The sequence below is a fragment of the Pogona vitticeps genome, chromosome 6, assembly GCF_051106095.1.
Source record: "Pogona vitticeps strain Pit_001003342236 chromosome 6, PviZW2.1, whole genome shotgun sequence".
Classification (NCBI taxonomy): Eukaryota; Metazoa; Chordata; class Lepidosauria; order Squamata; family Agamidae; genus Pogona; species Pogona vitticeps.
The window spans coordinates 109,646,592-109,661,641 of NC_135788.1; the positions used below are offsets into that span (position 1 = coordinate 109,646,592).

A 15,050-nucleotide genomic window follows, 5' to 3' on the forward strand; every position below is an offset into this window, starting at 1 on the left:
CTGGCTTGAATAATAGATTTTTCAGGGTGGGTGGCAAAATTCACAAAATCCCTATCCCTAGTTCTGTTGGTTGTTGTTTCATAATCCATTGTGTTTTTATAATTCATTGGGGGGAACCTGCCTTAAGTATAGTCAGAACAATGGTATATCTGTCTCAGTGTTGTCTATGCTGACTGAACAACAGTTCTTAAGTACTGTACTGTATCTATATTATAGGGTTCATTTTTATCTGTGGTTTCCTGTATTCTGAGGGGAGTGGGGGCTTGGAACCAATCCCCAGTAGATACAGGGGTCTTTACTATACTTCCAACATGGATATTTCAAAAGCCTTCTTGGTGAGTTTGGGATTAGATTTGGAACCTTCAGTATACTAACTATTGTTTAATACTCTGAAATCTACAAATGTTTTTTAAATAAAAATACTGTAATTAATTAAAATTAAAATCTTTGCTGCCAAATTCTCAACAGATTGTTTTCAGAAAGCACTCTACAGAACTGTGTCACAATGTTTTCAGAGGTACTGTATTGTGCAATTGTGTTGACTGAATCAGAACTGTGCAGGGGATACAGATGTGACCAGCTTCCATTTATTACCCTCCTCTGTACTCCTGCCTGTTCTTCTTTGGGGTTTACCTTTTTCACAAAAGGTGTACTCAAAACACAGTGGATACTTCCAAATGAATTTGTAGATGTCCTCCAGAAAACCATGTGTTTCGTTTATTTATTTATTTATTTATTTATTTATTTATTTATTTATTTATTTATTTATTTATTCCTCCTATATTTACCATTGTCTTTTTTCCTTCCACAAACAGTAAAGAAGGGAATGATGGAACAGGTGCACTACGCCTTCTGAATGCTACCTGAGCCACAAAAGCTCGTATTAGACTGTAATAGTCTTTAAGGTGCCACAATGTTTCCGTCTGTTTTTAATTAGTATTCTTTGGGTTTTGCCTGGTATGAAACCTACTAGTTAGGGATAGCTGACATTCCTGGCATGAATCAAAGTAGCCATCTCCTCACTGTCCCATGGTGGAATTAATTACACATTTACTCAAAAATAAGCCCTGATGTAATCCATACGTGGCTTACTGACAGAAAGGCATTATAGGATTGGAGGCTTAATAAATATTACCCCTCAAGGGTAGCTGTCATCTACAAACACTTCCTTTGCGTACCCAGACCTGGTGCTGTTCAAACTTGTGGGGATCGGGGTAGAAATCGAATAAATAAATAAATAAATAAATAAATAAATAAATAAATAAATAAATAAATAAATAAATAAATAAAATAGCCTCCCAGCGAATTTCAGATTGACACCATCAACTGAACGTGTCTACGGCAATGACTGACTGTGAGTTTTCTATTCAGAATTCGTTACGACGTTGATACCCAGAATATATCTAATTAGCTCCCGAATCAGTCATTTTTCTAGTTAAAGCCCGCCTCCTTCTTGTTATATACATATTTATAAGGCTTAAAACACTGCTTTTTAACGCTCTCATCTTCAATCAGCTGCTTCATCTTGCCAGTTGGGTGGGCTTACTTTTGCATTTTGACCAATTAGGAACCTGCCCGCTTTGTTTGAATAAGGAAGAACATGAGAAAGGGATTTTCCTCGTTAACCACTCTGTCGTCGCTCATTGGCTACCTCGCGACGTCAATTTGTGGTTTCCCAATCAGAGGCGCAGCGTGCCGCTGAGATGCTATTGGCCAAACGTCGAGTCAATCGTAAAGAATTTGAATCTCGCCGTTGCGCAGTTCCCGCCCTCAACCGTTACCAAATAAACAAACCACCTTGCCTTTAAACGCCGCTCAGCTCCAACGTTCACATTCAAATCCCTCCAATCAGAGACCATGACACCGCCTCTCCACTACGGCTTTCCCCATTGGTTGCTGACCGTCGCGCACATTGGTTGTCAACGTTTCTCCGCGAGGAAAGAACCCGAGAAGGGAGGGGGGAGGAACGGACCCCCTCCGTTCTAACGGGCCTGATTGGGCAGTTGGGGTTCCAAAGAGGTGTGGCTGGCCTTGGCCGAGGGTTATAAAAAGGTTTGCTGAGCGCCGGCCACCCTCATTAAGTGAGGGTGGCGGAAGCGAGTTTGTAACAACCTGGAGGGGGAGAATTAGGAAGCGAAGGGGGGGATATTTGATTCCCCCCCCCGTAGATACATGAAAGGAGCATATAATTAAACGGAGGAGTATTGTTTCTTTTTAGTAGGAATAAGGGCTATTAGACCCCAAATCAACAGACTGGGGTGCCAAATTAGGGATAAGTATATGCTCAGAAGTGCTTTAAGCATAGGTTAGGGTGCATGTGCGATCCCTGTAAAAATCAGGGTTAAATTGTGCTACTTTGCAAACTTCTGTTCAGACCCAGCACAATGGTGAGTGGCTTTTGACGTTCTATGTTTCTGTCCATCTTTATGAACTTTCGCCCTTTCTTATGGGACCGACTATAAGTTGATTGGGGCTGATAACCTCCCTGCAACATTCTTTAAAAGGTTCAAAAGATGAGCAACTTGTACTTGTGTATGTTGATACAGTAATTTGGATACAATATATTTTTTGATATGCATGTGTGTAAACAGGTGGATGAGTAAAATCTGGTGTTTTTCTACTTTGAATGTAGATCTTAGGTTCTATATTAGTACTGAACTGAGGGAGAATTTGCTTGTGATATGATCCTAGTTTCCATTGCTGATGGTTGTTTTTTAGGAAGTAGATAGGGAAAAAGCCACATGTAGCAAATCCTGGAGTTTCATGATGCATTAGCCACCACAGGATAAGATCTAGTGCCCAGCTAAACTTAGGATGCCAAAATACCAGTTTAGTAGATAATAAAGCATTGAGATACAAGGAGCAAAATGTCTAAAGACAGGCGAGGGTGAAAATGTGCAACTCCAAATCCAAAAGGGGTGTGCTGCTCAAAATGCACAACCTGTACTTTCAAGTGTGGAACTGAGACACTGGATAAATATTTTTAAATGGTGTAGGTTTAAATGGCCATAAATCCATAGTACTGGAAGGAGAAATTGAAAGTTGCAGACTAAAATGTGGTTAGGCCTTAACTCTTCTGAGCACATGTTAAAACTTGGAAACAAATTTGACTTTAATAAGACTTTCAAAGGAAGATAGAATTTGGTTTGGTAGGTATGGGCCATCTAGAAAGAACGTCATGTTAATTCCCTACTTGTTCTGCTATGTCCCGTTGTTGTTGTTGGTTTTTTTTTTGTTATATCTTTGTTACCCCCCAGCTCTGCCCTTCCCCTTGTTGCAGGACATCTTGAGTGTCTTATGGACAGTCCTATGTGAAACTGTACTAATATAAGAGAGAGTTTTTTTAAATCTTCAAATACTTGAGGGCGTACATTTCTTACAGGTTTTAATATGTAGTTGCTTTTTAAGAAGTAGCTTGACTTCTTTAGAATTTAGTTTCGTCTTTAGCCCTAGTGAAATCATATTTGTCAATGTGTTTTGTACTGTCTCCATGTATGAGGGGGAAATACTGTAGTTCGTATTTCCTCTTCCTCTCAAACATCTTTGCTTATGTACACTCACCTTAGCTTTGGGTAGTGGGTTTTTGTTGTTGTTGTTTTGTGCAGTGCATCTTGTTTAGGGCTCTCTTTACTTTTATCCTGTATGCTTCAAATGAAAGAAATTAAGTTGTGAAACAATATTTGATTCATAATATGTACTGGTTTTTAAAAAAGACAATATTGGGGAAGCTCTTCGATTAAGACTGCAATCCTTTACATACACTTAAGCCCCGTTAAACTCTGAAGTTGCTTTCTGACTAAACATGCTTTTGTTAGAGATTTTGGGTTACTTAATTTTATACTTGGATAGCTTTTTTATTATTTTTAGTGTTAGGGTTTGGGAAGATTTAATTACTAATTTGATTGGATACTGACTTTTCTTGCAGCAAAACTTCTCCATATTTGAATTCATCAGTGTTAATGAATTAACACTGACACCACTATCACTACCAAACTTTCATGTTCCTATAGATTTAGGAGGCACTCTAGGCCACGAAGCTGCCTCATTTCAGAAAGATACGGCTTTTAAGTCCATAAATCCAGTTGGTCTCTTTAAAATCTTTTGTTCTGTTTTGATCCTTGTAGGCCTTTGACTTCCTTGAGTTTGTGTCTTTTTCTGTACATTCTCCTATGTGCATCTTTTGAAATATTCCTCTCCGTATTGAGACCTGCCCAGTGTTTGACCTCTTGCATGCTTTCACCTGTGTCTAATTGTAAACCTTTTGTTAGGAAATAGATCCTTAGTAAAAGGTGAAAGAGGTGCTTTTGGAGCAGATGTTTTTGCCCGCAAGCAGAGGTGGAGGGGAAGTGAGCCTGTATAACAACTTTGTTTTCTCATCATTCAAAATCCATTGGATGCTGTTTAATGCTTCTTTTATTTGAAGAGCTGGGTTTGGGAAGAAAACTGGTGTATTGAGTTAATTCATTTTGATTGTAAATGAAGAAGGCGTTATGGCCTTTGTAGAGTAACTGGGAATGTTCAGTATAGCATGCTGTGTCTCCAGAGTATTTTATACAGATTTTGTCCTCGTCAGCGTCAGAGGTTTTTATTCCTGGTGGGTGCAAAGAAATGTTCTCTGGTCAAAGGTTTAACCAAAACAATACTTCCTTACTAATATTTTTCTATGAGTGTTCTCTTGGAGTAATCTTCAGAGACAGTCCTACCCACTGTTGATGACCCGGGGGGGGGCTAAATCTAGTTTTTCTTTGCTGCTATAGAAGCCACATTACATGAAAAGAGACTTGTTTCCTCTTATGTGAGTTCCATTGATTCAGACAGGAGTCAGCCCATAACAACATTATATACGTATGGGCTAAACTTTCTGCTGGGCTGGTACATTTTGTTTCCATTTCTTTCTAGACCTAGACTGATTTATATGTCCATGCTTGATGCAAGAGAAATCATTAGTACTCAAGTAATACTGGAGGCCGTGGATGAGCTCCACATGCCAAGAGCTAGGCCAACAGGTTCTGCTTGAGGTTTTGAGGTTGGTGAAAAAAATGGGGGTTGGACTGAAAGCATCTTTTTCAGTGCTTTAATAGCTGTGGACAAAAAATCAAGGTGTGGAAATGCCCTTTTTTTCTCTCCCTATATGTATATTTAAATAAAGTTTGTATGTTTTGAGAACTAAGAAGTCCTCTGAAGCTGACTTACAAGCAACAAATTGTAAACGGTAATTCAGTTTTCAGTTACTTAAACCATAAAGTTTGATCCCCTTTTGCAATGGGCCTGCAAGCAGAGTTTCAGATTACCCATCCTGGAATATTTATTTGGCTCTGCAGTTTAGTGGAGATGACTCCTATGTGGTGAAAACTGTACCCACAGGTAGGCTTCCTATCAAAGGAGGAAGATAAAGGTACACAGTGCCCCAAAGCTTTCCAAAGCTGGGTCTGCCAATGTAGAAAAAGTTTCCTTGCAGTTATACATGTGTCAGTGCTTTCTTGATAATGCAGGTCACCAAATTGTTTCGGTCAGTGCAAATGGATATTTGGGACCAGTCAATAGTTGCAGTGGGGGCTGTTCAGATATTATTTTCTAGTTGGGATCAGGGTTGAAAACAGGTCTCTCTGGTCCTTGTTGCAGCTAGAAGAGAACAATTAAACTTTTTTGAATGGGAAATCTTCATTTGACCCTGCAAGATTAAGTGTTCCTTAAAAAGAGAATTCAGTCACCTGGGATCAAATAAATTGTTCATTTGGTTTTTCTCCACTGACGTAGTAGTGAGCACAACACATGTGTAAGCATAAGTCACTTCACTGGTAGTGCACACAAGTATAGGATAATGATACTGTTTGAACAGCTCCACGAAAACTGACTTTCAAGTATGAGTTTAGCGTTTGTGTGTATTTGCTTTCTTCAGAAAAGTACTTTCTAGTTTCTGGAAAACATGACAGATTTCTCACCTGAAATAAGGTGTATACAGTATTATGTGTATAAAATAGGGATGGCAGATCAGAAGAGACTAGAATTGCTTTAGAAATTAATTTATTGTCACATTCCTTTTCCTAGAAGACACTGAAGACTCTGCTTGTGGCATTCTTCCCTGCTGCCCCCCCCCCATTTTATTTTTAGATCAATCCTGTGAAATAGACTAGGCAAAGAGAGAGGTAGGGGGAGACCAGCCAAGTGTCATTCAGTGAACTTTGTGTAAATGAGCAGGGGGTTTTAAACCTTGTCCATCATCTTCTTTATATATTCACATAATTTGTATTTATATATTTTTTAAAAAATCATTTTTAATCTGGTGGGGTGTTCTTGTATGTCAAGGGTTACAGGACTTATAGTCCTAAGCAACTGGAGAGCACCAAGTTGGCTATTAGTCCTTTATTTTGATAAGATTTTCCTTCATTCTTTGGAAAGATGTATGAAACCCTTCCTGTGCTTCTGTGTCTGTCTATAAAATCCCTGTGATCACAGTTTTATACATATCTGGTTGTTAATTTTAACAATGCAAGGTCTTCCGGTTCAAGATAATTCCCTGTTTCTTATTTGTCATGGCTGACTAGGTTAGTTACTCTTTAGGAATCTGCTTTACATTTTATACACACTTGGATATTTATGGGTATCACTTTTCATGGAGTGCGTGCTGCCGAATCTTAAAACAACAGACACTGGCAGTCTGATTGACTTTAGGTATTGTAGTTGGGGGCTAGATGTGACGAAGTTAAAGTGAAAGTTTATGCGTAATAATTGGCTTCTACGTATCAGATGAGATAGTAGGTGAGGAATAATAGTGAAAAGTGCAAATTATCCTTGCAGAGGGCTTTTAAATTAAACTGAGGGTCATATGTGGCTTCCTTTTCTTTAGACATACTGTATTTTTTTCCTTCCCCAAGTAAGTCTGAACCCAAATAATTTTGAATTTTGTGTTCATGAACAAGTACTAGTTATGTTTGAAATGGGTCCTTTCACTCTCCCTTTGCTTGCTTAAAGCTTTTAGTTACACTTGACAGAATTTGGCCTTTCTCTGGTGGTTTGCCAATGTCATGTGCACAGATTTGTTCTGTCAGAAGCGTAGAATTCAAGCAGATGATGTTTCAGCAATGAGCCTCCTTAATTTCCACCCCTGACTCTTCCTGAATATCTCTCCTTCAGAATTCCAATGTAGAAAATCTACCACCTCATGTGATTCGTCTGGTGTACAAAGAAGTCTCCACTCTCACCTCAGACCCACCTGAGGGCATCAAGGTGTTCCCCAATGAGGAGGATATCACAGATGTTCAGGTCACCATTGAGGGACCTGGTAAGAAGGCGTGCATGATGGGGTTTCCTTCTTGATCCTGTTGTTGTTGAGAAAAGAACTGTTACAAAAGCCAGAGTGCAATGCTGTGCAAGCCAATAGTGCAGAGAGACGTTACTTTTGCATTAGTCTGAAAGCTAGTACAGTATCAGGCCTCATGGCGTTGCTGAAGTGGGGATGAAAAAGCCATGCCCATTGAGCAGGCTGTGTCAGGATAGGGCTCCTCTCAGCAGAACATGTCAACTTCATTTCCCATCCCTCTGAGGTTTGGGACTCCTTTGTTCCCTTTGTCTTTTTGATAATTGATAACAATTATCAAACAATTGATAACAATAATTGTAAACAACTATCAAATTATTACACCAACATCTTCTGTGAGGTGAGCCAGGTGCCTTCATGGTGACCAGTGTGAGTGTTTTTATGGCTTCCTTGTGGTTTAGGTTAATTAGCAGTTTAATAGAGAGGGCTAGGAGGAATGGGTTGCATTTAGCTTATGATAATGGTTCTAGTGCTGAAGAGGCTAGGCCGGTCGTGTGCTTACATGGTTCTCCCAGCAGAAGCGCAGAGAGGAAATCAGAAGTGTTTGCTTCTGACTTTAATTAACCTTAGTTTGAGTGTTATCCACAGTCCAAACTGTGGCTAACTGTTAACTGGGGTTTGGTTGAGACAAGACAACTTCCTAACTGGTTTTTAATGTTAGCTTGTTTTAAATAAAACATGTCTAGTGAAGACTTGGGGTAGCACAGAAAAGTTCAGAAGAAATCAGATTTCTCCTCCTTCCTGAAACTTGAGGAGGCTGGGGAAAAATCCTGCTTTGCAATATTTCTCTTTAGAAGGCATGGAATCCTTTTTTGTCAAACCTACAGTTCAATGCATTCCAATGGGGTGGAAAAATTCACCAAAAATTAACAAAGACTCAGAACAAAGCCAAATTAAGTTTGCAAAAGTTTTACAAGGTGCACTAACGATTCCAAGCATTTTAAACAGTTTTTGAACATTTTAAGACACACTTAAAATAGCGAAAACGGACATTGCTAACCGAAACAAGGGAGCCTAAACTGTCATCACTAAGCGAAGCAAGGTCCCAAACATCGCTATGCGAAATTTCCCCATTGGAAACATCACTAAACGGAGCGCAAGATCGCTCCAAAAACCTCATCGCTAAGCGAATAGATCGTTAAACAAGACAATTGCTAAGTGAGGCACCGCTGTACAAAGCCCTAAATGGTTTGTGACCTCAATACTTGGCAGAACACTTTCTTCCATTGAGATCTACACATTCTACATGATCTTCCCATGCCAGGCAGTTGAGAATACTGATCCCTTAGAGAGGCCCAGAAAGAGAAGACTGGGCCTTCTTGGCGGTTGCCCCTCATCTTTGGAACAGTCTTCCGCCTGAAAATTACGTAGCCCCCACTGGGATGCTTCAAAGAATCACTGAAAATGTGGCTTTTCAGGCAGGCTTCCCTGGAGTATTCAACATCTTAACACAACGATCTTTTCAGCATTTTATATTACCTGTTCTGCCATTTTCCTTTTAAACTATCTTAATCATTGTTTAGTTTTTGCTTATGTTGTTAGTTTATGTTTAGTTGATATTTAATTTTGATTTTGATTCATATTGTGTTTACTGTCTTCAATTATTATCTGTTTTTTTAGTTGTAAATGGCCCAGAGTGGCCCTGGCAGCCAGATGGGTGGTATAAAGTCAAACAAATAAATAACAGTGCTGAGCCCCATTTGCTATGCTCTTGTTCCTGCTGTAGAGGGTACCCCCTACTCTGGCGGCCTTTTCCGCATGAAGCTGATCCTTGGCAAAGACTTCCCAGCCAGCCCACCAAAAGGCTATTTCTTGACCAAAATCTTCCACCCTAATGTGGGTGCCAACGGTGAGATCTGTGTCAATGTCCTCAAGAAGGATTGGAAAGCAGAACTGGGCATTCGGCATGTCCTGCTGGTGAGTGGTGGTTTTAACTGTGTTGCATCCCAGAATACCTTGTTTGAGCTGAAAGTGGGTTGTAGCACTTGAGAGTTATTATCCTTAGGAAGATCATAAGTTGCTGCTTAATATCTAGTCAGCCGATTTGTCCAGAACATTCTTTTCTCGATGCTAGTAGCTTTTTGGAGTCTTGAGGCAAAAGTCTTTTCTGTCACCTGCTGCCTGAAATCTTCTGGCTGGAGGAACTGATTCTGTGAACTTCAGTATGCAAAGCAAATGATCGGTTAATGAAGTATAATTCCCTTGTCTGTTCATGCCTTAAGGTCGCCACAGTAGTCTTCTCTAAATCTGTGGAGGAAATAGTTAATGTTTAGGCACAACCCACCAAGGGAATCTCCTGCACGCAGAACCATTGAAACAGAAGGGTAGAAGATAAACGGCTTATCTACAACCATGCAGTTGATTTTTGCTAGTAAAGAAATAAACTGTGGAAGGACTGAGCAACTTCTGGTGGTCAGCGGGGTTGGGTGCGTCATTGCAGTTCCAACCTACTAGGGATCACAGCAGGAAGTAAAATCCCTTGAAGCATTTCTTCCTTAAAACAAGGTACATACGGATCATTCAGCTTGGTTTGAAATGTAGTGGCACTTCCAGAAGTGTCAGGTGGCTTCAAAACAAGGTGTGTGTGTTCTCTGCACTTTGTTTCAAAGCAGAAGGGCTGGCTTTTGAGGGTTTTTGCTTCTATGGTCCTGCAGTTTAGTAAAGTGATAGTAAACTTAAAGTAAACAATTACTTCTGTGCTGATGCTCCACTGCAAGATTGGCAGCAGTGACGACTCTCAGGTAGCAAAAAAATGAGGGCAGGAACATGCAAAGTTCATAGGATATGTTTTGCCAACCTTGAATGTTCTCAGTTCTTGGCTTTATTACATAAAACCAGAAATGTGGATTGTCTTTCAGGAATGGAGATGAATTTAATCTCTTCCTCAGTTTGTCTTGCTGATTATGTTATCTGTTGGAGTATCCCATTTTAGTTCTTCATTTTCTTGCCGTTTTCTATAATTCAGTGTATGCCTTCCAGCATAGAGTTTTTAGTGCATATGGCAACATTTATAACACAAAAAGGTTATAAAGATTGTCTTGCTGATTTTTGCCAAACTGTTTTGAAGTTGAGCTCTTTACCTTCCTCTTGGTACATCACTCAGCCGCTTCAGCCTGTTGTTTATTTACCTATTTAAAAGATTATTTATAGTGATGCCTCCAAGGGAATACAGCAACAAGAGCAGAAATGATAAAAACAAAATTATCCACTAAAAAATTAAGGCAATGGAAGTGTCTTCACACTTGGCACCTGGAAAAAGGAAAAATTGTCGCCATTCAAGACAAGTTGATCCATTACAACAAAACATAATTCATGCTTTTATTAAGGCCAACTAAGATTCCATAGGAATGTGCAAGCCTTTGAGTGCTTTAGAATTCTTCATCAGGGTAACTAGCACAAAGGAAAGTGACTTAGTGGGAAAGTCTTTATGGCTTTTTGTTGCGTTGTTTCTTTAAACTGGCATGTGAAAAAAAGTGAATCAGTGGCTACAACCTGGGACCCTAACTTTCTTTAAAATGCAAACTAAATCAATGAATAAATTCCAGAGCCAAATTTTTCAACTTACATCAAGAGCAGAAATTCTGAAGTTTATTTGCCATGTTTATAAAATATATGTGTCACTGTTCTAATGAAACATCTGAGACTGTTTATAGTGAAACATGTTGAAAAAATAAGAAAAATGCAGAACTAAAAAAAAAACTGCCCATTTTTACTTTCGTGTCTTCCCAAAATTTTCCTCAAGTGGTCACAGATCACTGAAGAACTAGGGTTTAAGGCAGGCTGCTATATATTGATATGGGAAAAGCTTCTGGAAAGTGTCAGCCTTTATAGTCTGGTGAAATCTGCCTGTATAATGTGAGGAGCTTTTTAACTTCATTATATACATTCTCATAACTCAGAGGTTCAAAACATTTGTAATTCAGCAGCGTGCAAGGGTGTTTGCTAGGGATGAGCCTGATCCTTGGTTTGGTGATTTGTGCTGGTCTGTATGCGCTGCACCACATGTGCTGTGTTCCCTTTCCCCGGCACGCACCAGCTGGCAAGCTCTCCTCTTCCATTGATTGACTGGTCTCCAGCAGGAGCATGGGTTGGGTTTCCCTGCCCCTACCTTCGCTGATCACCCACTCAGACAGGGACGCAGGGTAGACAAACCTGTGCTTCTGCTAGGGACTAGTTGAACACCTGAGGAGGAGGAGGAGAGGAGCGCGCTCCAACTGGTAATTGGATCATTGGCCTGGGAGGTAGGGGGAAAGGGACGTGTGGTGCCATACCATGTGTACAAACTGGTACAAACCTCCAAACAAAGGTCCATGCCTATCTGTAGTGTTTGCATTTAATTGGTTACTTAGAAAGCATAATAATCAAATAAAGAATAATCAATTAAAAATTCATTAGCTGGTAGACAGCTGTAAATTTGAATTAACTGTAGTAGATAAGAAAGTAAGATCTTTTTGGCTTTCCTATCCTGTCTGTGTTGCTACAGTTCCACCCCACTTTGCTCATTTACCTTCACTTTTAATGAAAGGGTGACAGTTGTCCAATAAATTGTGAATCAACAAAGATAACATAGGCATCAATACAATATCAGAGTGGTTCTACTGTGTCTAGGGAACATACTAGCTTTGGCTTGGATTTAAATTCCTCCTGTGTTGTGGCTACTTGGAGCAAGTTCAGGTCTGCAGTACAGTTACTGTTCCCTATGTGATTCTCAGGGGACATACTGTGTTTGGGTGCTTATTCAGAAAGTGTACCATATCTTCTTGCTGATATAATGCTTTCATATAAAAATAAAATAGAAGTAGTTGCTTTCCTAGTGTCGTCACTCTCTATTATAACTATCTGTGAGAGTTTCATACATAGATATTGAGTAGAAGCACCCTTCCTTTCTTAGGACCATGTTGGTCTTCTGAGGGAATAAGAGATCTGTGATGGTGTAGCTCCAGTGATAAATCTAGGAATAAATAAATACAAATATTTGTATTTAGGAACAAATAAATACAAATAACGACATTCTTCCTTGAAGAAAAGAGTTGTTACCTCCCAGTGTCCTTTGTTCTACCAACCAAAGTGAAAGTATTCTTCACCACTCTGCAAGCGCCTGGTTCAGTGTTTCGTTCCCATTTGTAACTCTGTCCTGTTTCATTCTTCTTGGTCCAGACCATCAAGTGTTTGCTTATTCATCCCAATCCGGAGTCAGCTCTGAATGAAGAAGCGGGGCGCCTCCTGCTGGAGAACTATGAGGAGTATGCCTCCCGGGCTCGGCTCCTGACAGAGATCCACGCCCAGTCTTCCTCGGGCTTACGCACCAAGGACCCCGCTGAGCCTTGCTCCTCCTCGGCCAGTTCCTCTGGGGAAGGCCCCATAGCAAAGAAACATGCAGGTGACAGGGACAAGAAACTGGCCTCGAAGAAGAAGACTGACAAGAAGCGAGCTCTCCGGCGGCTTTAGGGAGCAGGGGACAGATGGGGAGTCACACAGGTTGGGTGGCGGGCATTGGGGTTCCACAGTACATTCTCAGTTTCTCCTTCCCCCCCCCCACGTCCCAACTTCAGCTTTGACACTTCAGTCTAACTGTCTCCCATTTGTCAGATTTTTCTTCTTTTCAGTCTTTAAGTTATTTAAATTATAAAAGCCGAAAAATCTATTAAATGCCTTTTTTTCTAAAGAAGGCTCCTGATGTATGGTTGTGCTGTCATCGGAAACTGACAGGGCACACAGTGAGAATTCTGTGACCCTGCCTTTAAAAGGAATATGGCTGACGCTGGAGAAGATACTGCATCAAGATGACTGGAAGGAAGAGGGTGCCTTCACTTTTGAAGAAGGATTTAAAGGGGATGCTGTTTCTTGATTGGGAGGGGGGAAAGAAAGTGGAGAGAAATCAATAGAGGTTCCAATAACTGAACTCTGTGAATGAGATGATTTTTCCTTAGAAATTTGAGCTTACTCTCTGTGTTTGATTGAATGTGCAGAATGAAGAATTTGTTCCTTGGCACAACCCCTAAGAAAGGAATATCTTATCATAATATATGGTAGCCATCTAGCTAAGAGTTGATTTTAAAAGGGCTCAGGCAGGCATGTTCATGGGTGACAAGTTCTACCGTTTGTCTTATCCATGAAAACAAAATGAAGCCCCACACATTTTTCTCAGTAGGAGTGGAAAACCAGCTGAGTGAGCACTGGGGAGGGCAGGATCCCATGGTTCTTCCTTGATTGGTTGGATGATACCAAAGGTAGGATAGCAACCCCCCGATGTCATCTAAATGGGTCTTGAAATGCCACCTGAGTGCCTTGAATTCGCTCCTACCTTGCCCTTTATTCTGTGGGAATTTTAGAGGCATTGCATTCAATCTACCTGGAGTGAAAGTGAGGTGTTACTGACTTTGTGTCCTGCTTCCAGCCGTTGCTGAGAATGCCATCTTAATTGCTTTTGAGCTCCTTGGGTCTAATCCAGCAAGGCATTTTAGCAGCACCGACTGTCCTCACTATAGCATGAGCTGGCAATGTCATTGCTATTGTGGCTTAGAGACACCTCCCACAGTAGTGTCTCTTCTTGAGAGGAGTCTAGAGGCAGAGAACTAGTGAGATTTTGCAAGAGGCAAGGTGTGCCACTGACTTTAGTATACAAGTCAGCGATTAAGTAACATGTGAACTTGGTCTCTGTGTATGTCACTTGGGAGTATTGTTATGTAGTTCAAATGTCAGGGCAACTTAGGATAGTACCAGGGAAACCGCTCCTGACTGGTTGTTTGCCTCACCTGGACGTTTCATCTTTTCCACCCCAGAAGTGTAATGAAACTCTTTGGGGATTTATTCCATACTTGCCAGCATATGCTGGCTGAATTCTGTTGCACAGCTTCAGGAGCACGGTGGTGATGATGTAATCCTCAAAGACAAATTGCCATTGATTAAAGGCTTCCTTTGGCATTTTCAAGGTGCATATGATTTTGTTGTATTGCATTCCAGTTGTGTACACTATGAAATCACCTTTACTTAGCGGCAACATCATCCCCATTACGCCTGCAGAGTAACAGGATTTCAGCCACTGTATTAGGCTTATTATATGCAGTCAGGGTTTTTTTTTTGTTGACTGATGTTAATATATATGGATTCCCCAGTGTGGTGTAGTGGATAGAGTAGTGGTTCCCAAACATGGGCTCCTAGATGTTCTTGGACTAAAACTCCCAGAAGCTTTCATCACTAGCTTTGCTGGCCAGGATTTTTGGGAGTTGTAGTCCAAGAATATCTAGAGACCCACGTTTGGGAAACACTGAGTGATGGACTGCGACTCTGGAGAACGGTGTCTGAATCTCCACTTGGCCATGGAAGCCCACTGGGGGAATGGAACTGATAAAATCACTCCGTAAATATCTCACATTGAAAACCCAATTAGGGTCAGTTTTGTGTTGATGGCAGAGAGTGCACAAACACACACACAATGTTAATATATAGTATTAGAGTTAATTGTGTGGTAACACAAGCATGCTTGCTTGTGCTTTTTTTTTTTTTTTTTTTTTTTTTTTTTTTTTTTTTTTTGCACACAACTGAAATGTTTCTATGCATAGCTAGGCTACCTTGAATGCCATTTTTGACAGGAAGGCAGGACAGAGTTCTTTTAATTATAAACTGTTAGAATTGTCCATCCTGCCTTAATTGCCTTTTCCCTGAGAAGATGGTTTTTGATGTCTTTTCCCCACCCTGGATCTTATCTATATCAATTTCTTACATAACTTTT

General features: G+C 40.4%; 2 protein-coding genes across 2 annotated transcripts in view; one reads left to right on the forward strand and one right to left on the reverse strand.

Moving 5' to 3' along the window:
- Nucleotides 1-15,050, reverse strand: part of TMEM238 (transmembrane protein 238) — a 196,677-nt gene that overhangs the window by 7,904 nt on the left and 173,723 nt on the right. The window lies entirely within an intron of this gene.
- On the forward strand, nt 1,893-12,986 carry UBE2S (ubiquitin conjugating enzyme E2 S). The gene is made up of 4 exons (XM_020798970.3): nt 1,893-2,387; nt 7,135-7,282; nt 9,045-9,235; nt 12,476-12,986. The coding sequence occupies exons 1-4, from the start codon at nt 2,385-2,387 to the stop codon at nt 12,764-12,766; spliced, it is 633 nt and encodes a 210-aa protein (XP_020654629.3). The 5' UTR covers nt 1,893-2,384; the 3' UTR covers nt 12,767-12,986.

Bases quoted from the DNA above. Each gene is read 5' to 3' on its own strand.
- UBE2S (XM_020798970.3), top strand. The intron at 7,283-9,044 runs GTAAGAAGGCGT...TTCCTGCTGTAG, and splicing joins GGTCACCATTGAGGGACCTG to AGGGTACCCCCTACTCTGGC. The intron at 9,236-12,475 runs GTGAGTGGTGGT...TTCTTGGTCCAG, and splicing joins GCATTCGGCATGTCCTGCTG to ACCATCAAGTGTTTGCTTAT.